This window comes from Corythoichthys intestinalis, chromosome 5, assembly GCF_030265065.1.
Source record: "Corythoichthys intestinalis isolate RoL2023-P3 chromosome 5, ASM3026506v1, whole genome shotgun sequence".
Classification (NCBI taxonomy): domain Eukaryota; kingdom Metazoa; phylum Chordata; class Actinopteri; order Syngnathiformes; family Syngnathidae; genus Corythoichthys; species Corythoichthys intestinalis.
In genome coordinates this window covers 32549908-32572382 of record NC_080399.1, presented here as the reverse complement: position 1 = coordinate 32572382, position 22475 = coordinate 32549908, and the positions used below count along the sequence as shown (strand labels likewise).

The following is a 22475-nucleotide window of genomic DNA, read 5'->3' as shown; positions in this document are numbered from 1 at the left end:
GCCATCAATGGCAATGAGAGTTAAACGTGTCAGAAACTGAATGATTAAAACTTTTAATCGGATTGTAAACATGTACCACTAAATCTCATTAAGACTAGCAAAACATGTTTAATACCCCCAAATATACATGTTTTTTATTTTTATTTGTTTCTTTGTAAAAATAAAAAATATTCAATTTGACATGTACGAGTAAATATCCTAATATAAAAACCCCACAAAAAATTACACTGCAAAATGTGTTAAAATGTTTCATAAATAAAAATTTAACTAATTAAATAGTAAAAAAAAGTGAGTAATTTTGAACTCCATGAGTAAACATCCAAATGGAAAAAAAAAAAAAAACATCTAAGTGGCAGTTTCACGTTAAGAAATGTGTTAATATGACCATCGACGCAACAGGAGGGTTAACAAATGTTTGATACTAAAACTGTAGTATGTAAGTTTACTAGCATTTTCCCTCCAGTGATTAAAGAGAGTGGAAACCTATCTCCTTTTTTTCTTTAGGTTTTCCCTATGAGAAGGTCAGAGAGCGCACACTTTACCTTCAAGTGTTGGACTATGACCGCTTCAGCAGGAATGACCCTATTGGAGAGGTCTCAATTCCCCTTAACAAAGTGGAATTGGGTCAGATAAAGACCTTCTGGAAGGAGCTCAAGCCCTGCAGTGATGGCAGTGTAAGCGAGGGAGGGACAACCACTGAGGTGTATGATGATAAATCCATTTGAATGTTTTTCACTAAACATGCCAGAGCCATCCAATTTCAGCAGTGTCAACTCTATCTTAAACCAAAACTTCTTTGTTTTATGGACGGTTAATTATTATATTACGTCGTGATGAGGAATGTGGAATTCGATACTCCTTTGCAAAGTCAGATATTTTCTGAAAGATGATTCATGCGGCGTGTGTGTGTTCCCTAGGGGAGGCGAGGGGACTTGCTGGTGTCTCTGTGTTATAATCCCACTGCCAACACCATCACTGTGAACATCATCAAAGCCCGTAATCTTAAAGCCATGGATATTGGGGGCACCTCAGGTAGACTTTGTTGATTGTATGCCATTTCTTTTCCTTTCTAACGCTTGCTCCGCAGCCCTCCACAGAAAGTTAGAGGTCTCAAAACTACGGTCTTAGGGCCAATGGAGGCTCGCAGGATGATATGTTGCAGATTACCATTACCAGACAGTTTTACCATTACCAGACAGTGTTTAGTGTCAGTGCAGCCTGTACATTTTATGCAAGTACAAGTATTTCCTCTGGGTGTTTTTTCACTGTACAGGATAGAATGACCAAAATCTCAATGTCAGATTTGTTAATTATTCTATCACACATTTTAAACTTTTGTAAGTCCAGACATATTTTTATTAGGGGTGTCAAACGATTAAAATTTTTAATCGAGTTAATTACAGCTTAAAAATTAGTTAATCGTAATTAATCGCAATTCAAACATCTATAAAATATGCCATATTTTTCTGTAAATTATTGTTGGAATGGAAAAATAAGACACAAGATGGATATATACATTCAACATACGGTACATAAGTACTGTATTAGTTTATTATAACAATAAATCAACAAGATGACATTACCATGATTAACATTCTGTTAAAGCGATCCGTGGATAGAAAGACTTGTAGTTCTTAAAAGATAAATGTTAGTACAAGATATAGAAATTTTATATTAAAACCCCTCTTAATGTTTTCGTTTTGATAAAAGTTGTAAAATTTTCAATCAAAAAATAAACTAGTAGCCCGCCATTGTTGATGCCAATAATTACTTACACAATGCTCATGGGTGCTGAAGCCTATAAAATCAGTCGCACCCAAGCGCCAGCAGAGGGTGACAAAACTCCGAAAAACACAACAAGTACACATTTCACTGTGCTGTCGTTTTAATCTGAGCGGGGCATGTGCGTTAATTGCGTCAAATATTTTAACGTGATTAATTTTAAAAATTAATTACCGCCCGTTAACGCGATAATTTTGACAGCCCTAATTTGTATTATTATTTATTACACCCAATAATATACCTACAAAAGGCCAAAAGGTTATTTTCAGATGTTATAGAGTTGCAGTCTTGTTTGTTTTTGCAGGGCCCAAATAATCAATCCTGTAAATACTCATGTTTTGGTTTACTTAGTCAGGGAAACAGTTGACTTAAACACCATGGTCATGTGCTTCCCAGCAGAAAGTGTCTTGTTTAACAATGTGAAAAGACACTGAAATTAATTTTTTTTTCTGAAATAGAGGACAAAAATGTAAATGAAAGTCAACATTTCTCTGAAGTACCGTAGGTGAAATAGCAGTTGTGTACGCGTTTGGTGTGGCCGATGTCATGTTTGCCACATCATGGCTGCGCTTGTAAACGGTGCTATTTTTGGGGTATGAACATTTTTTTTCTCTATTAACAGAGGTCTAAGAAATCATTGATGCAGGCATCAATACTTTGAGCAACCCTCTTTCATACACTTGAAGGTCATTTACATATATGAGGTGTCTATTGTGTTACAACTCAAACTATGTATCTGCACCCCTGACACCTTCCTATGGATAAATCATTGGTCACCATTGACGGTGATTGAAGTCCAATCCATTTTGACTGGGAGGTTTGACAGCGATCATTAGCTGCCAAACCTCCCAGCCAAAATGGATCGAATGTCTATCATCTTCAGTGGGTATTTTTAAGACACATTTTCTTTGTCAATAACTACATACACTGTGACTAATTCAGCTACTGTATATCTGGGCTGGCAGCAAATTTGTTATTTGCCAAAGGGTCTTTCATTTTAACCATTGCTCTGGAAGGTAACATGCCACATGTTGCTTCCGCATTGCAGATCCGTACGTGAAGGTTTGGTTGATGCACAAAGACAGACGTGTAGAGAAGAAAAAGACTGTGACGATGAAGCGCTGTCTCAACCCCGTCTTCAATGAGTCCTTCCCCTTCGACGTCCCCGCCCATGTGCTGAGAGAGACCACCATCATCATCACTGTCATGGACAAGGACAGACTCAGCCGCAATGATGTTATCGGCAAGGTAAAGTCTGCGTGTAGGTTTTGTTGTTGTCGCCCTTTATTACGACAAGAATGTGCCCTTCCGATTTGCACCGCAGGTTAGATGCAAATGTTAAAACCTCCACAGTTTGGGGCGATGATACGGTTCCTCATGCATATTTACAATGGACACATAACAGCATACAGATAAACAACATCAGTCATCTTCACTGTCACTTGATTGAAATAATGCGCTTTTTCCCCCCGACACAACACTGCTGCCCTATGCATCCTTCAAAAGATATGTGATCACGCGGCCTTTCCTAGGGCACCTGCCGGTCGAAGGGATTTAACATGGCACATTTACATACGGCAATTTAAATTATTAAAAGAATCAGGTTTTTGCTGGACATATTAAAAAATTGAGCTGGAGACAGAGCTGTTAAGTTAGTTAATTAGTTGAACTACAGCGGACTGCGGGTGATAACCTCTATCAGCTCATGCCTACAAAGGCAGTAAAAACTATTATTATACACGTACTGTATGACTTTCACATTTTAAGTGTGACATAAATGATGAAAAAATGTAGCTGTAATTAACCTGTTAGGATACTCATTGAAATTATTGGCTGTCAGTGGAGGCCATAGAGGTCTCAAAAGCAGTCCTCAAGGGCCGCTGTGGATCCTGTTTTTTGTTCCAACTGATAAAGTACACAAAGGTGAACCAATGTGGTTTTTGCTAAAAACCAGCAGCACCTGACTGCAATCAACTGATTACCCATCCATCCATCCATCCATCCATCCATCCATCCATCCATCCATCCATCCATCCATCCATCCATCCATCCATCCATCCAACCCACCCTACTTTTAGAACGTTCTTGGGCCATAACCAGAGTGTATTTCTGGTTTTAATGATATGAATTTTGTTTTCATTAGTATTTTATAGGGCTGTCAACTTTATCGCGTTAACGGGTGGTAATTATTTTTTTTAAATTAATCACGTTAAAATATTTAACGCATTTAATGGATGCGCGGAATGACCCGCTCATGCATTGCCGCAAACAGACTACAATGGCGCCCTTTTATGTATATTGAGAGCTAACTGGCAGAGACAAGCGAATGGATTGGACACGGGCATTCATTGGGGCTGCACTATTTATGGGCATAAGCTTTGGCATTTCTTCCACAACAATTATAACTATTGTGGCGAGCGATGTGGGAAAGAATGAAAGGAGATGATTTTTTTTCTTAACACCCTGTATTAAACACAACGCAGAGAAGATATACCATTTGCAGCCACCACTGACTGTCATGGTTGCCCAACTTCTCATCATACATTTGGACGGAACAGTTAAGTCGCTACAGTATCATTTACTGAAAGCACAACAAAAATAATATTCCTATGTCTCAAAAAAATAATGTTCACAAAAAGAAAAGCGCTCAATGTAAAGAGAACTGGCTTCCCCAATCAAAATAGCTATGCAAAATAATACTCATACGTCGTCGTCAAACTCAATTCAAACATTTCGTTTAGCTCAACAAATACACTAGATGGCAATATTTAGTCACAATATACAAACTCACATTTATCTTTTAAGAATTACAAGTCTTTCTATCCGTGGATCCCTTTCACAGAAAGAATGTTGATAATGTTAATGCCATCTTGTGGATTTGTTGTTATAATAAACAAATACAGTACTTATGTACAGTATGTTGAGTGTATATATCCGTCTTGTCTTATCTTTCCATTCCAACAATAATTTACAGAAAAATATGGCATATTTTAGAGATGGTTTGAATTGCAATTAATTACTATTAATTAATTTTTAAGGTGTGATTAACTCGATTGAAAATTTTAATTGTTTGACAGCACTAGTATTTTATTAATGTATACAGTAATATTTCAAGGCGTGCGAAATTTCCGATTCTTAGATTATTCGCGATTCGGCCGTGGAAGATTCGAGAACGATTCACAAACATCCAAATTCCGATTATTGAATTATACCAGGAAAAGCGGAACTAAAACACAGTCAGTCTTCGGGACGCAATGAGGAACGGACCGAGAGTAAATATCATGTTCAACTCATGCCACTAGATAAAAAAACAATAATACCTGACTGCGGCCGACTTGCCTGGCACAGCCAGACTATTCTCCCTGTATTTTTCAAACACTGTGAGAAATAGTCTGGGACCCAGCCCATTAACGGCCTCTCGAGCAAAGTACAAAATCAATCATCGAATCAGATTCGTTCATTGGCGTGACATGTTCTTAACGAGTAACGTCACTCTTGCGCGCCAAAAGTCGTATCTACAACAACACAGATGGCGAACGGGAGAGCCGAGAATATGTTCCAATCCGCGGTAAAACCAGTTTTAAATTACCAAAAACACATCGAAACAAGTCATTGACAACAGTCAACATGGCTCGCGCTAGCCATGTTGAATAAACTTCTCCACTTCCGCTCACGCTAATTACTTGTCGCTTTAACAACGTCTGCCGGTCGCTAATTGGTCCACTCCGCTGTCTGTTTGCTGTGGCTTGCTCCGCCCTCGGAATTTGAGCCACCGGACGGTCGCCAGACTCAATCGCTGGAACAGCGGTGAGTCTGGTATACCAGGCAACTACAAACATACGGCCATGTAACGCTATGGTAGATATCACATACATGTAGAACTAAATGTGAAATGACAGACGACGGCTGCGTTAGAAAATGTATAGAGAACTAGATTCGAAATGACAGACTTGTCGGCGTTAGTAAACAGCTGCCATCTTAAAGCAGTGGACTTCACTGGAAGGCTCTGTTGTGGCGAACCTAATTAACTTTTTATCTAAAATACTCCTAAATCGGGAAAATATTGGCTTGATTGTATCTTTAAATGATGAAACAGTTTTAAAGCTCACATGTCGAAAGTAGACAGAAAGGAAATTTTGGAATAACGGGAGCAATTTTAACAACTTTAACGGTTAATTTAAAACATTAAATTAATTGAATGGAGTTTAAAGCTGCTGATACAGAATGGAGACTTGAGTATTTTATTTATTGTTTTTAACTGTTAACTTGATACTGAAATAGTAGTTTGGTTTAGCCTGAGAGGATTTTTGAACAATTTTGGAACTAATGTACGAAACATTAAAAGTGTGTGTGTGTGTGTGTGTTGGGTGTGCATCAATAATCGATTTATAATCGAATCGTATCCTCTGAATCGTAATCAAATCGTTAGGTGCCCAAATCCCACCTCTAGTAAAATATTATTTATCCATTCAAAATATTTTGACTTTATTCCGAATCTTGTACCCAAATGTGATGCCCACATATGTGGACCACAGGTCTTTATGTTTTTTTTTTTTTTTTTTTTTTTTTGGGGGGGGGGGGGGGGGGGGCGGACCAAAAATAGCCTCTTGCCCTATAAACGTTCTTAAAGGGAGCGCATGGATGAATATATTTTGGGAAAAGTAGTAGGAATTGTTTGTTTGTCAGGGCTTTACCAAATAGAGACACAAAATTGATTAGTAAGGAAAGGATATGCTATCTCATTGGCTGCCGCTTTCATTCCATTTGGACTCCTATCTCAATGAAGATGTCGGATGTTATTTATGAACTTTTTAAGGTATTTGCACTCATGGCTAATAGTTAGGGTCTCGTCTCAATGGTTCTCAATGATTCTAATACAGGAGAGGTTTCAAATAAATGAGCCTTTCCAAATATCATTTTGAAAATATTTAATATTTTCATGGCTCCTCTTCCCCTGTTCCGTTAGATCTACCTTTCGTGGAAGAGCGGACCAGCGGAGGTGAAGCACTGGAAGGACATGCTGGCCCGGCCGCGCACCAACGTGGCCCAGTGGCACGCTCTGAAGGCCTGATGGCACAGCCCACCTTCCTCCTTGGTCCCCCGCCCCCTGTCTCCTCCCAGTCCCGTCCTTATGCACAAGACTGACTTGCTGCCAGGCTGCGAAACACGGGTACAATTAGCCATCTGCTCTCTTGAACCTTTAAACGCCTTCCCTTGTCCTCTCCAGCTCTTCTTCTTGTTCCTCCTGTTTTTATTTCCTTTTCCCCTCATTTTGACTGCCCATACTCCCTTGTGCACTTTGTTTGTGGAGGCCCAAAGTTTTGTTTCTACGGGGACCGCTCGGTCCTGAACTGCACTGCAGCAACTGATCCACTGAAAGGTGCCAGTCCCGTGGGATCACAGAGAATCTTAAGTGATACATATAATAGTGTATGATAATTCCAGGAACACTCTACTGTCCAGTATGTACTGTATGTACATAAACATGCATATAAATTATAGATGACCCCTTCCGTCCAACACCAATAGGATACGCTATCCATAGCCTATCTTTGGTTCTCTCCATTCATTTGTCTCTAATGTACTCTATCTTCCGTTATGTTGCTTCTCCTTTTACTTAAAGTAAGTGGATTTTAATGTTTGACTCAAGTCATAGAAAGCAATCAATACTTGGTTTGTGACGAAACCAACTGAGTTCAAGATGGTATTGTTAATACTCGTGTCTCTCTTTTCTCTTCTATTCTCTCATTACCTCTTTATTGTTCCCTATTTTTATCCTCTGGCAAAATATTAGCGGTCCCCACCCTCCCTACAACCACCGCCATGTCCTTGTTGTCCATGTGCTGTGGGTGCTGTGCTGTAGCTCCAAACAAACAAAAAATAGAGGTTAAAAGATATACTGTATATGTACTGAACTTTCCGAAGCTGGGAAACCGGGAACAAGATAAACTCACGAGACGGATCACTCCTGATTTTTCCAGACAATAAGCCCTTGACACGGAAAGAGAAAAAAGAAGACGTGAGGGAGTAACAAACCCAAGTTCAAATCTGAGATGCTACGATGATGTCATTTTTCACAGCGAAGGAGGGACCTAATTTCCAAATCTTCTTGCAACAAAGGCAACGCAACGTTTGTGCTGTTCTGTGTGCATGCGTTCCAATGTGTGCGCTCACTTGGATTTGTGTATTGAGCCTATGAATTCTTCGTGCTGCCGTGTGCTCTTGTTTTGCCCTGTTGTGCTGAAGATCTCAGAGAATCGCTCTATCTTCCTCATCCCTTTGCCTCTGTGGCGCATCTCTATTAACGTACGCCTGCTGGTGAAAAGTGTGTATTTGAGTGCGCGTAGGTGCGTGCGCGTGTGTGTTCCAGCAATGCAACAGAAGTCTTCTCTTTTCTCTTTCTCTCTTCTTACTGCCATCGCTTCCCCATCCTCCTTTACTGCCCTGCCTTCTGAACGAGGTTGCGGGGAAGTTCTATCTGCACTTTTTCAAAATGTAATAATAATAATAACCTTGGGGGTGAAGATGTTTTTGATGATGATTATAGTACTGGTGAAAATGGAGGAGGGAGTGTGTGAAAGGGGAGAATGGGGAGAGGCCGCCTCTGCACCGTGACTTGAGGGTGTCGAGATGAAGACGAGGACACAAAGGACGGATGAAGGGCTCTCATCCTCCTCTTTCTGTGCTGCCTCTTGTTTTTTTGGGGGGGTTTCTTTTTTTGTCTGCCTTCACTGGCATGTATGTGGATGTTTCCTGTTGGCGGGTGGAGAAAGGAGAGATCGCACTTGCTTTGCTTGTCATTTGGAGGCTCGCCAAGCCAGCATTGTTATGACACAAAGTGGAAAGCATGATCAGAGTTCCAACCGAGTGACTGGCAAATTCTGTATGTTGTTCTGGATGCTGTAAGCAGTCTGGCTGAAGTGGATTCCGACTCTGTTGGCGACCCCTTCCAAAAAAAAGATAGCATAGAATTTTGTGTCTCGCTGTTTCGCACTCCGTGGGTGTGATTTTTGAAGATGGACTGATCTGTGACTGCGAGATATTGGAGAAGCAGATAATCTTTTCCCCGGGTGCTACGATCCAGCAGTGTTTCAGTGGCTGCCTGTTTTGTCAGCCACAGTCAACTCAAATTCCTTCACAGTAAATAAAACAGACAGCAGGAATACTTGCAGTCATTTCAAGCTACTTGCTTAGGAGTGTTTTTACAGTAGTAAAGACCCTTGTAGGCCTAATCCGAGGACTAGTTGGGATGCCCAGTGTTTCCCCTAGGATTTTTTGAAGCTGTGGTGGTTGGCTGCATCAGAGTCGGATTGCCTCACCATGTCGTGCCATGGCAAAATTGCGTCATATCATGACATTTTTTTTTTCACATTTTGCTTCCCTAAAAGAACCATAACAAAGATCTATTTGAAATATTTCATGAGCCAGGCTAATGTTGTAGCTCTCAACTACGGTTCATATACGTAAAATGCGTAGCTGATTACAGTTACATTACCCTACGTAATAATACGACTGTTCAATGTCGTAGCAATAGTATGACTTACATTTCGTAGTCCTTCTTTTTCCTTTAATTTGGCCTTTATATGTACTACATTAACACAACAATAATAGTACTTCTGTTAATGGACCAATGGCGTACGCTTGCATAGGGACGTTAGGGATATAACACTATGAACTTTTCAGGATGCTCAAATTGTCCCCACCAAATTTTAAGCAACCTTTTTGCATTATATATTGAGTTCAGTTGTATATGTCATTTAGATTGTCTTCACATATTTTGTAAGGATAGAATTGACCCTACCATTATTAAGTGAATCACTTTCATTATGTTCAGACTTACACTGACACAATTTTTTCCCCCTCAAACGCACGTTTGATTGGCAGATGACTAAATTCCCTTATTTTCAATCTACTAGAAATAAGTGAAATTATCTGCCAGTGGTTTAAGTAAATTTTACTCAGATTTCTTCAAATAAGATTATTTTCAGACATCTATTTTTTAACACACTTATTTTAAGCAAAAAAAAAAAAAGTTTTTTTTTCTTCAGGAATGTTCTTAATTCAAGTGATTTTGTTCAAAACATTATTTGAAAGCATTTTTCCACTTGATTTTGGTGAAAAATGACCAACCTTTAAATGTATAGGCTTAATAAGATCAAATGGTAAAATTTACCTATAGTAAATTGAATAATTTGACCCATTAATCTGTTAATAGTCTTTAACATTCAAAACAAGATGGAGCAAATTATTCGAATAATTTCAGAAAAATCGTATTAAAACGTTCTAAATTTGCACTGTGAAAGCTGGTACGTCAATACAGATTTATTTTTGCATTGATCATTTGACCTATCAATTAATTAGGTTCAAATTGGTGGTGTGAAATGTAGCCCTGACCCCCGTTCACCCAATCTGTTGGGTCTTATTAAAGTAATGTCCGTCCCCAGCAAAAAGTGTACATGCAGTTTATGCTGTTATATCGTCCCTGTCAATCTTGAGAGTGAAGTATTCTTGAGCAAGATACTGAACCCCACATCGCTCCTGGTGCTGCGTCACCAGTAGGTAGATGGCAATGTAGTGTAAAGCGCTTTGAGCGCCTTGAAATGGAAAAGCGCTATATAAGTATAACACCATTTACCCACTTTATTGTGGCAACAATAATAAAGAAAAACAATAACAAAATAACAGCGGGCTTCCGTGACATGCGACCGCTATCTCGCTTCTCTCTACGTCACAGCTCCTCGTCCAAATGTCTCTTAAGGGGGCCTCGCGGAGTTACGGACATTACAATACACAATGAATTGGTTGCCGCTGAACCCTTCACACTAGGCTGCCGCTAGTTTGAAATAGCCTTAATTTTTTTAAACATCTTTTTTGCACGATGTGGCGGCTTTTATTTTGATGTGGCGGTGCGCCACAATAATAATATGTAGGGGAAACCCTGGATGCCGCTTACATCTAAGTTTCTTTAAATTGTCACTAGGACTTCAGTATAAGTAGTTGGAACTCAACATGTAAAGAAAATTGAACTTCAGTTAAAGTAAATATGTAATATGTTCCACCCGGAGATTGATACCGGAATTGACCTGGGGTATGAACGTAGCCTAAGATATCGCGTGGCCTGTTCATGTTTTCGTTCTTCAGGCAGATAGGACCACAATGTTTGCTGAGGCAACACTTGCAAGGGGGAAAAAAAGATGGAGTGTGCACTCATTAGTTATGAATATGCTGTAAAGACCTAAACTTGAGGAATATAATCAAGACCCATTTGGTTTCCTAGCAGGTGATTTAGTACTGCGGCTATTTCTTTTCGCCGTGATTACATGGTGCGCAAAAAGGGATAAATCAGCAAGATCGGCCTAATAAACTGGCAAAAATGTGGCATTATTCTTAGCAATACAAGGTCTTTGTTTTGCTGCTGTTGCACATGTACAGCACTTTTAAAAATGTGTAGCACAACACTGAGGGGGAATTTGTGTTGTTATCTGTAACCTTTGTTTGAACTAAAACATCCCTTGGGCAAATAAAGTCTATGTTAATGATCTGTTATGATCTTTTTTGTGATAACAACTCGTGTAAACCACATGAATAGTCATGCTCAGGATTGCCGAGTGAGTAAACATTTTAAATACACTATCTACGATTATTCAAAGAGTTGCATAACAAAGAAGCCCTCTTTTCCAGCTGCCCTAAAACTAGATGATGTTATGTTAAACAACATTTTTGGAACACACACCATTTTTTAAGTTATTTGAATGTATTCACCGCCATTGACGGTGATGGACATCCAAACCATTTTGACTGGGAGAGACTCAGAGCAAATAATCACAGCCAGCCCTACCAGTCGAAATGGGTTAGACATCTTTCACCGTCAATGGCAGCCAATGAGAAACTGTATCTGTGGTACCTGAGTTCTGAATACTGTACCTTCAACACTGGGCAACCCAATTTTGTTGTTTTAGCTCTGCCAGCTGTTTTAACGCATTTTTGGGTGCAGAATCCACAATTGATCACGTCAAGTTTTTGAACTGGACGATCCCCATTTTCTTAATCATTCATCATCTGCACCGCTTATACTCCCGAGTCTCTTGGGGGTGCTGGAGCCTTTCTCAGCTAACTATGGACAGTAGGTGGGGTAGATCCTGAATTTGTTGCCAGCCAATTGCAGGGCACATCTAGGCAAATCTAACTATTCATTCTCACAATCACACCTATGGGGAATTTAGACTGATCCAATCTACCTGCCACACGTTTTGTGATACTGGAGGATGGCAGAGTGCCTGGAGAAAGCTTGCTTTAATGAAAATTTTCAAATTTTGACATACAATTAAATAACGAAGCTGGCATGACTGATTTATTTGTTTATTTGACACTTTTTTTTCCCACAGCATGCACGGAGTAACAACATAGTACATAGGTAGAGTAGGCTGTGGAGAAAAACCTTGATGTAATGAGGAAATTGAGACCAGTTTTGGATTCCGCACCAAAACTTTATTAAAACAGCTTTCAGACCTAAAACAACACCCCCCCCCCCCCCCCCCCCTAAATTTTTGTCCAGTGTAATCAATCCGGCTTGACCCCTTAGCTCTTAAATCTTTAAATTATTCAGCTAAAAATGCACGGCTGATTTTGACCACGGTGTATCCCGCCTGGCATCCTCCAATTGTGTACATATACAATTTATGTCCCATTAAACAAAAACAGGCTGCAAACATAAGGTTATGAGGAAGGTCAGCAACATTTTGTGCCCCTTTTTCTTATATGCACACTGAGTGGCTCCTCAAAATTTGCACAGACTAATGAGATCCACACTTTTTCATTTAAACATAGAATGATTTAGTATGACAATTAGCGCATCCTCAAAGCTCCTGGTGTTAACTTGGCACCAGCTTTTATGCTGAATCAGATTGTGAACATGATTGCTTGTAAAAGATTTGAAAGAAATCCAAGTCAATACAATTTCATCAAAAAAAAAACAAACAAAACAAAAACAAAAACAAAAAAAAACAGCTGTAGCTTTTTCATGATCTTGCTAACAAGCAAGTGAGGAGAGAAGACCAAGTTTTCCCTCAGAGACTGATTATAGTTTGTTCTTGTCACAACATGTCCCCCCGCATGTGTCATGCAAGTTTTCCCAGGATGGATTTTGTGTTCAGTGTTGTTTCAGGCAGCCCTTTTATTTTTAGCCTCTCGGACAAAAATTAGAAATAGTTGTATTTTAGCCATTTCTAAATGTATTATTCTAATTATAGTTTTAGTTGAGAAATACAAGACTTTAATCAGTCAAAATTCAAATGTTTCCACAAATTTAGTATCTACAGTACAGTGGTACCTCTATATCCAAAGTTAATTCATTCCAGGACCTAGTTTGTAAGTCAAAATGGTTGTATGTCGAGCAGGATTTTCCCATATGAATACATTATAATTCCATTAATTCGTTCCACTGCCCAAAAACTTACGTTAAATCTTTAATAAATACTGCTGGAACTATTGCAAATAGCAATTAGGCAGAGCAAAACAAGTAAATTGTGAATAAAAATTTGAATTATATTAATAATAATAATAACACCTGTAATAATGTAGCGAATCAGGTTCTTATGTGGCAGTTGTATTTTCGCGTGGTGCACCTGAACGCACCGCGTGGTTGCCAGAGTGAGGGAGGACTTTTCACTTTCACTTTACATGGTCACCTGCGGTGGAATGTAGGCGTGTTGTGTTGCACAAGTTGATGGAATAAATGACTAGAAACCTGATGAAGCTGGCGATTTCTTTGGCAATGTTATCACAACAATAATTGTCACCTTAACTTATGACGACTGGCGAACGGAGGTCGGCAGCGGACCGTCGAGAGTAGACATTCTACGGCCATATTGTCAAGCCATTTCACGGATGGCACACGACGCTATTATTTCCGACTTAATTTCAATGGTAAGCATCACCTTTTTCCTTTTTTTCATCACCTGAATTAACATGATTTGAACCCATGTTGATTGCTCTCACAAGAAAATCTTCCGTGCGTCCGTCTTGTGGGGAAAAAAAACGAAACTGCGCCGCTGTCATAGATTGTCCTATTTCGAGCATGTCGTCAGATGTAGAGGCAAATGGCGAGTCAAATTTTACGTCAGATAGCGAAAAGATTGTGTGTTGAAGCGATCGGATGTCGAGGTACCATAGTTTTTTTTTCATTCAAATAGCCCAAGTGCAGTGAATATGAACATGTCCAAAATATGACCAAAGATTAATACAGATGATCAATTAACTTCACAGTCTCTTTAAGTACATTTTACAAGTGTGTATAAAAATAGACATCACAAAAACCCATCTATATATATGTAGCACACTGCAAACAATCTAAAACAAAGTAATGCAATAAAGAAAAACATCCCTGTGGTGCATTCGCAAACCTAGCCACGCAAACAAGCTAAAATATCAGCCTGATCTCGCCGCTCGTTTTAATCGTATTTCAAGTATGACTATGTATCCTCTTGTCGTTACAGGCCACAAATACCCGTTGCTTACATTTTAAGTCATGTAAATCTAACATAGTAAAACAAACCATACGCAATGCCATGCCTTGCAACCATAAGTGGAGTTTAAGGGGGGCCAGGACCCCCCTGGTGGTCGAAAAGTTTCATTGCATGTAATTGACTATCCTATATATATATAAGTTGTAAAGCAAGAAAACAACAAAAATGAATGAAATGAACAAAAAATAAGATATTTTTATAATGTGTCAAAATTATTTTTCGAACAGATCATGTGACTAGCAACTTTGCATATCATTTTCAGAAAAAAAATGGGGAGGGCAATTTTATTTTTTATAAACGATTTTTTTCTTTGATTGAAGCAACTTTTTGGGGGATTTAATTATTTAGACACAAATACCCTACCCATAATATGGCCCAAACACTAAAAGGATTGCTAAAATAAATGAAAACTTTTTTTTAATGAAAAATTAAGTGTTCAAATGCAAATTTTTGAGTCTCAAATATTTTTTCGCACTCAAAAACTTTTTCTATGATTATTTTTTTTCTTTTTTTGATTGAAGTGATTTTTCTTTTGAAAATATTTTTTTTATTTATGAAGCAACATATTTTTTGATTGATTAATAATGACACAAATGTTCTAGCCAAAATGTGGCCCAAACACAAAACAACATTACTTCAATCAAAAAAGTTGCTTCTATCAAAAAAAATTGACTTCAATAAAAAAATCAAATAAGAATAGCTTTCAAATGCATTTTTTTGAATTTCAAATATATTTTTGCATCCAAACACATTTATTTTAATTGAAGTGACTTTTTATTTTTTTTTATTTTTGATCAAATAATGAAGACACAACTCTACCTCAATATGGCTGTGTCCAAGGCATACAATTTTTGACTGAGGTAACTACATTGGCTCGACACCAGCGGGCGTACCATATTCATTGGATGATGATCTTGGAGAAAAGTATAGCTATCCTTCTAGCAGCCTGATTTAGAATTCTCAAGAATGATGGGACACAAAAAACGCTCATTTTCAACTTATTATTATAAATATTCTTGTAAGTTAATTTTATTGCTGACCCTGTGTTTCGGGGTCATCAACATGTTGTGCCCCCTCTGCCCCAAAAGGCAAACTCCGCCTATGCTTGTAACCACTAAGCATTTTCGTGTCGTCTCCTCAGACTTAAACTGGCAAACATTTCGTTATGTTTTATGTTCATCCAAGGCATATGCTTAGCTTGTCGTTTACGTCGAATCATCATGAAAAAAAAAAGGGCGTCAACGAGATATGGTTGTTGAAATGATTGTGACTCGGCTGTCAATGACTCACCTCTTCGGAAAGGTGCCTGCTCATCTGCTCTCCTGTAAATGAGCAATATTAAATTAAAGCTGCACTCACCGTGCGTGGATTCAAATAAGGCCGTTGTGATCTAATTGCAGAGGGAGAATTAGAGTGTCATGGTAGCCAGTTTTAATCGCTTTGGGTGATTTTTTTTTTTTTTTTTTTTTTTAAACTTTTATGGCATGGGCAGACTCGGCCTCCACCCCCAAACTCACCTTTTAATTTGTTTGAAGCATTTGTCAAAAACCAGAGTGACTTCTCCCAATCAGGATTCAAATAAGCATTATTTGAATTATAACAATAATGAGAAACAATCTATTTTTTTTCTTTTTGTTCACATTCGATTGTCGGTCAGTGTGTGTATTTTGATGTTGCTGTGTCGGGTTTATTTCCTTACAAACGTGATAAGAAATTCCTTCTGTTTTTGAGAACTTTATGTAAATATCTTTGGTGGGAGTTAACATTTGTTGTGCAATGGGTTTTCCTTTGTCACTTGAAATGATAAAGAAAACACGTTCATGATAACAGTGCTGATGTTGACCATGCTGATTATTACAGCCCTTCTTGAATAAGGGCTTTTGATGTCCGCTGCATTTTTGTCAGAGGTAGCCATGCCGTTGGAGGAGAGAGAAGAGGAGTGCTAGTTGAACATCCGAGGCTCACTGTAGAAACATTGCCACTTAGATGTGTTTTTTATATCGCTGTTAGCTGTCAGCCCTTCCAGTCAAACTGGATTGGACGTCTATTGCCGTCAGTGGCAGCGAACAAGTTATGAGAGAAATAATACATGATCAAATATTCATGCTACATGACAATAAGTAGTGTGACAAAGTAGTCACGGTGGCTGAGATGTGTGAGGAAATTGGAACAAAATTCTAACCTGTCTGTTCTTCTCTATTCAACTGACTCGAATACTGCTCAGAAAAATTCAAATTCTTTGGCATACAACAACTTCTTTTTAAAGTAATGGAAATAGTTACTTTCCCTGGTAACTAGTTACTTTTAGTATCGAGTAATTCAGTTACTAACTCAGTTACTTTCTGGAAGAAGTAGTGAGTAACTATAACTAATTACTTTTTTACAGTGACGTGCCCAACACTGACGCAGAGATGGTCACAAAGAGTAATCTACCATAGTGTATTTACTATTGCAAGTCTACTACTTCTGTGAGTCTGCTACTACCGTTGTGCTCATTTTGCGTTCGTGTTGTGGCTATTTGCGTTTGTGTTGCAGCTATTGGCATTCGCGGGTTTTCCTTTTGCAAAGCGTTTGGAATTAGCAAAATCAGTACATTGTTATTTGAATTAGGAGGGAAGCATTTACTTGCATTTCACATTTCAGGCTTGGCCCAACACGACAGTTACTCCAGCAGCCTGCAGGAAGGACATTGGGTACACTAGAATCTCTATTTGTAATGTCATCCCATAGCGGGCATCCTGAGGGGGGTTAGACAGAAAACACTCGTTTAGCGATGCGCTAAAAATAATCCTTGATGCCAGTGCATCCGCCGTAGGAGTATTTTGCTTTCTCGGCTGGTAGTAGTAATTTGGTGAGAGCAACTCCGATCCACTGCCATCATGTATGAGAAGCCAAGGGATTGGAAGGAGTCATTAGTGAAAATTCTACTTAGCGGGGTCTCGTTTGATAAGGTACAGCTGGCACTCCTGTCTCTTTGCCTCCTCTCTGAACTCGCCATGGCTCACCTACTCAACAAAGAGTGCTCAAACTATGATACACACAATTGCGATGTGTTCAACTGAATTCAATGTATTTACTGATTTGTTTATTTATTTATGTACTTTTGCCAACTTTGTAAAGTGTATAAATATCTATAAATATATGAACAAGACAGTACTGTATAGATTTTAGCTGCCTGGTAAGGTTTCCTAGTATATACTTGGTAGACTAAAGCAAGTGTAGAGCTGTTCAAAAGCCAGTTACTGACATTCTCGCAGTAACTCTGTGCCACTGGCGCTTTTGTATCCTAAGTTTTGCTTCTGCTTTATTTTTTTTTTTTCTAGCCAGTGGCGCCAATGTGTGTCCTTAATTTTGTCTCTGTTAGTTGGTTCTTCTGTTACTGGTGTTTTTTTCCCCTTTTTCTTTATAAGACACAGCAAGGTTCTGGCAGCCAGGAGAGTGCAGTGGAACGCAGACTGGGACCCAGTGCATATATGTATGTGTGTGTGTGATAAGTGTGTGTGTGTGTGTCTGTCCGTCTGTCTGTCCAGGCTAGTGCAAGTGTTCTCTGTGCAAAGCTCTTCTCCTTACATTCCTCCCTTTGTTGTGACTCCGGTGTTTGTTCAGGTGCAGGATGACTGTGTTGGCTGAAGCTGGCAGTTGCCCCCCCATGACCACTCAATTCCTTCATTGCAAAGCTTCATTTTAATCCTCCACCAAGTATAGATTTCCACTTCCTCCACTCGATTGTTCATTTACTCTCCTATTCAGACGGTAATGCATACACCTACAGAGTCTAATTTACCAGTAATCCATGCTCCCTCATCTATCTGGGATTCAGTGTCCATTAGCGGCTCTTATTCCTCACCTTATTTTTTCCTTTAGCTCTGTGGACCAGACAGTGATCATGCATAAAGAAGAAAGATACAGTTCTGGCCCAGACGGGTCAGTCACATTTACAATATGTACTCTGTAGCTCTGATGTACAAGTATGCACTCTGTAGCTTTGATCTACAAGTACTAGCAATTTAGAAAAGATCAAAGTAACCCCAAGGTCACAGCAATAGATCATTTACAAGTAAGCTTGCATTTTAACGTATTGGCTGCCATTGAAAGCAATAGATCTCCAATCAATTTTGACTGGATTGGAGGACTTTCTATTGACAAACTGATTTAAAGTCACAGCAGAAGGACGATCAGAGCCACATTCGGTCCTGGGCATCTATTACTGTTAATAGCATGAATAGTGATCCAAGAGGCTTTTACATCTGTTTTTAAAGGGGAAGCTCAGAAATGTTGACATTAAACTTAATCTTCGAGTTAGCAGGTGTTTAATTAGTCGGTGGAGTTGATTTCAACAAATTCCGTGCAGTTTGTTAGTTATTTTTGGCTATGAGTGGCTAAGCCAGCGTGAGTCAATGGTCCTGTCTTAGCATGCCAATAAAAAACATGCAACTGATGACCCATGCAATCAATAGAGTTGGCTATGTTTTCAGGATAAAGTTAATAAACTTACCATTGCATGTCAATAACTGTAGTATAAACAGCAACATTTGTAATCCAGCAGCTCTGCAGGGAGCAGGCTGCAGAGCGGAGTGATAGTTTTTTCCACCGGTGTGTTTATGTCGTAGCCAGCAGCAATTAACCACAGTTTATATTGTTCCTCAATGTTCATAAGGAATTTGTGGAAGCTTTCACTGGCCCGTTTCCTCTGTCTGTTTCCACAGCCTCTAAATTAACATTCCACCATGTTGCCGTTCTTCCGACACGACTCAGTAGAATGATGCTGCATTCGATGAATGTGCGAAGTCGGATTTTTGCAACCCTCGACCAGGAAAAATCATTATTGGAACGCCACTTGAACTGGGAGGCCCTAGTCGCAAAGTCATAAAAAAAAGTACCCTGACTTCGTGAGTTGCTTTAATCTGACGTCACTCGACAAAATGGCGCTGCCAGTTGCCCGTCACAGGCCATTTACAGAATTTGCTATTTACCTTAGCCGCCATTTTTCCTTCACTATTTGATCGCTTACGAGAAGCCAGGTTTGCTGGAGGTCAAAATGTCTTTTGATAGCCAAAAGAAAAAACAACTTGTCGCGATCAGCCATCTTGCTGTTTACTTTCACTTGGAATGCTTTGAGGTCGCAATTGGTACCATCCGCGTGGAATAAGTCCGACTTCCCACATTCCTCGAATGCACCATGAGGACGAGTGGCCGAAGCACTCCTCTCTATTGTAGTCGTGTAATGCATCGAAATAAATACTCCTGCAGAATGAAATCAATTACGGCAGTTTGGTGCGACATTGTTTTGGCCGCATGTGTATTTTGAACAATGATCTGCATTTTGAATTTATTTGACTATGTTAGATCTGTTAATATCGTTTATTATTTTTGGCATGCTAAGACGGGACAACTGATTCGTGCTACCTTAACCACTCCGGAGCCCTGAAACTAATAAATAACTAACATGCTGCACGGAATTTGTTGAAATCAACTACGCCGACTAAAAAAAACCTCCGTTTACTTGAAGATTAAGGCTAATGTCAAAAACTTCCACTTTAAGACATCTCAGTGTGTTAATTGTTGAAAGAGGCACAGCTTGCAGGCGTCTATCATCGTCAATGATACTATGCATTTAAGTTATCAAGAGTGGGGGAAAATTTCTTACTAGCCTGGAACAGCAGATGTTTTTTCCATATATCCGGTACGGCTATAGTCCACATATCAATCTGGGTAAGATCCAATTGAGACCTGTTTCATAGGGGAACTTTAAAAAAATATACAGTTGCTGATTGGACGATGGTTCTTCTCGTCACCCACACGAAAACATTGTTTCATATATAAAGTAAAGCTTTAAGTGACGTTTTTTGGTCGTATTTTAATGAGGAAATTAAGTGTGTTTCCAGCGAAACTTCAGAAATTGACCTATCTACAAGAAAAGCTTTGCACCCCGACATTGTATTCAACCAGATAATTGCTCCCTGGTTGCATCTGCATCTCGTATCTCTTACTCCTGATCGACTCGAACATTAGGTGAGATTAGATTAGATTAGATTAGGTTAGATTACCATATTGGCCCGAATATAAAACGGTGTTTTTTGCATTGAAATAAGAGTGAAAAAGAGGGGGTCGTTTTATATTTGCGGTCTAGACATTCTACCCATTCATGACGCCAGATGGCGCCAGATATCATTGAAGCGATGTTCTGTCCTGACAGATCTCAGCTACTTTCCTCATTCACGACGCTAGATGGCGTCAGATATCATTGAAGCGATGTTCTGTCATGATAGATCTTAGCTTCTCTTAAGTTTAACCAGTTTGCAATTTTTTATTGCAATGTTTTTCCTTAATCAGATTTGTTTCAAGACTAGAGTTACAGTTAGACTTCAATTTGATGGTTAATGCAGTTATTGCGATTTTGTTGTTTTATCACAATAGATTGGTTTATTTACATTTCAAAAACCAGAAGCCATTCATTTGCGAATGTGATTGCACTTTACATATTTAAATGTTCAGATATTAAGATTTGAATGAGGCAAAATAACATGATTTTTCTCTCAAATATATTGTTATAAACATTTGTTTCAGATGTACTGTAATTATTTTCTGTATAAAAATTAATTTGGTGTTCAAAAAGTCTTTTTTCAAATTTGAGTTTTGAAAAAGAGGGGGTTGTTTCATAATCAGAGCCGTCTTATATTCGGGCCAATATGGTAGATTAGATTAGATTAGATTAGATTAGATTAGATTAGATTACATTAGATTACATTAGATTACATTAGATTAGATGAGTAGTTAGACTGCTGTGGTTTGCAAGACGTAACAGCATGATGAATCACTGAATCAGAAAGTACTTGCTGCAAGTTGCTTGCGGGGCTAATTTCTTATATAAAACAAAATTTGGTGCATTAAAATGAACCCATTTCATTCATTTTTCTCATTGAATAATTGGTTAAATGTCTATATTGTTTTTACTTTATTACTTAAACCAATTAGATTTATTTCATGGATCATTTAACGAACTATAATTAGATTAATAAAAACATGAATATTTTTTTTTTCATTAACACTTCCCTCTACATGACCCAACCAAGTAGTTGGATGAACTATATTGAAAAATCAAAATGAAGGTGTGGCTGTCAGCAAAACAGTCTTCAAGTCAAAAACTGCCATATTCACTTGTTAAAGGTCAAGTGGAGGTCTGCTTGTCCCCTTGTTTGCGGCAAGAGATATAGAACAGCCTTTAAGATTGCTTCCCCTCCCTTGCACATTTTTAACTAGTGCTCTGATGTGTTGCTCGATTGCTCGTGCAATTGTGTGTTGTGCTTTTGTTGAAGTCTCTATTCGCGCAGCATCGGGTTCTTACTGGGTTAGCTCCACAGACGTCCTCACCCTTCTCGTACTTACTAAGTTCCATGCTGGAAAACGTGCCATTTCTGCACAAGCCATGATTCTAACAATATTTAGATGCTAATTTTCTCTAGGTCCTCCTTTTACCGCTCTGCTACTTCAACCCTGCCGTCAACCAGGATCACTCGACAAGGGTGAAGGAAGGATTGTCGGCGGAAGAGCCCGGTGAAGCAACAGAGCGGTTACTTAGTGTGTCCCATAATGAAGCGTGAGGGCATCTGAAGGTCGAACCCAGTAGCTCTTTGGTTTTGCGTTCCATGTTTTTTTCTTCAGCCTCTCCGGTTTTTTGGCCGAGCAGACTGTGATCTTACTGGTGATCGTTGTTCTCCTCCCATCAGTGTTACAGAGTGTGATGGAGGGAGCCATGGAGCTGAGCTCTGATTTTGTTCCATATTAAAGAATCATTTTTACAACATAATGCAGTGGCTGTCTTAATGAATGATGCCTCATTTACTAAAACAAACGCCTTTGGTCTAATAGTAATTATTGTCACAGATTAATGATGCATTCATCAAATCCTATTGAAGATGTAACCATTTGACCGGTTGAATCGTCACTGTGCAAACCTTTTAAAGTAGCATCCCCACCTTTTTTTTAAGCATTTAAATCTTCGTCTGCCATTGACAGCAGTAGACGTCCAATCTATTTTGATCAGGAGGGATTCCAGCCATCGAATCCTAGTCAAAATTGATTCACATTTATACGCGCTAATGGATGTTTGTCGCGTAAATTTTACTAACTACCACAACACATGCTCTGTTAATATACCTAATAAATATA

The 22475-nt window shown here is 38.9% G+C and overlaps 1 protein-coding gene across 3 annotated transcripts in view; it reads left to right on the top strand.

Annotated features, from left to right (window-relative positions):
- Nucleotides 1-22107, top strand: part of syt7a (synaptotagmin VIIa) — a 191949-nt gene extending 169842 nt beyond the window's left edge. For all 3 annotated transcript variants that reach the window (XM_057836506.1, XM_057836507.1, XM_057836505.1), the window contains 4 exons: nucleotides 505-674; nucleotides 918-1032; nucleotides 2831-3030; nucleotides 6749-22107. In XM_057836506.1, the coding sequence (XP_057692489.1) occupies nucleotides 505-674; nucleotides 918-1032; nucleotides 2831-3030; nucleotides 6749-6853 (590 nt within the window). In that variant the 3' untranslated portion in view covers nucleotides 6854-22107. The remainder of the gene's footprint in view (nucleotides 1-504; nucleotides 675-917; nucleotides 1033-2830; nucleotides 3031-6748) is intronic.
- The last annotated feature ends 368 nt before the right edge of the window (nucleotides 22108-22475 follow it).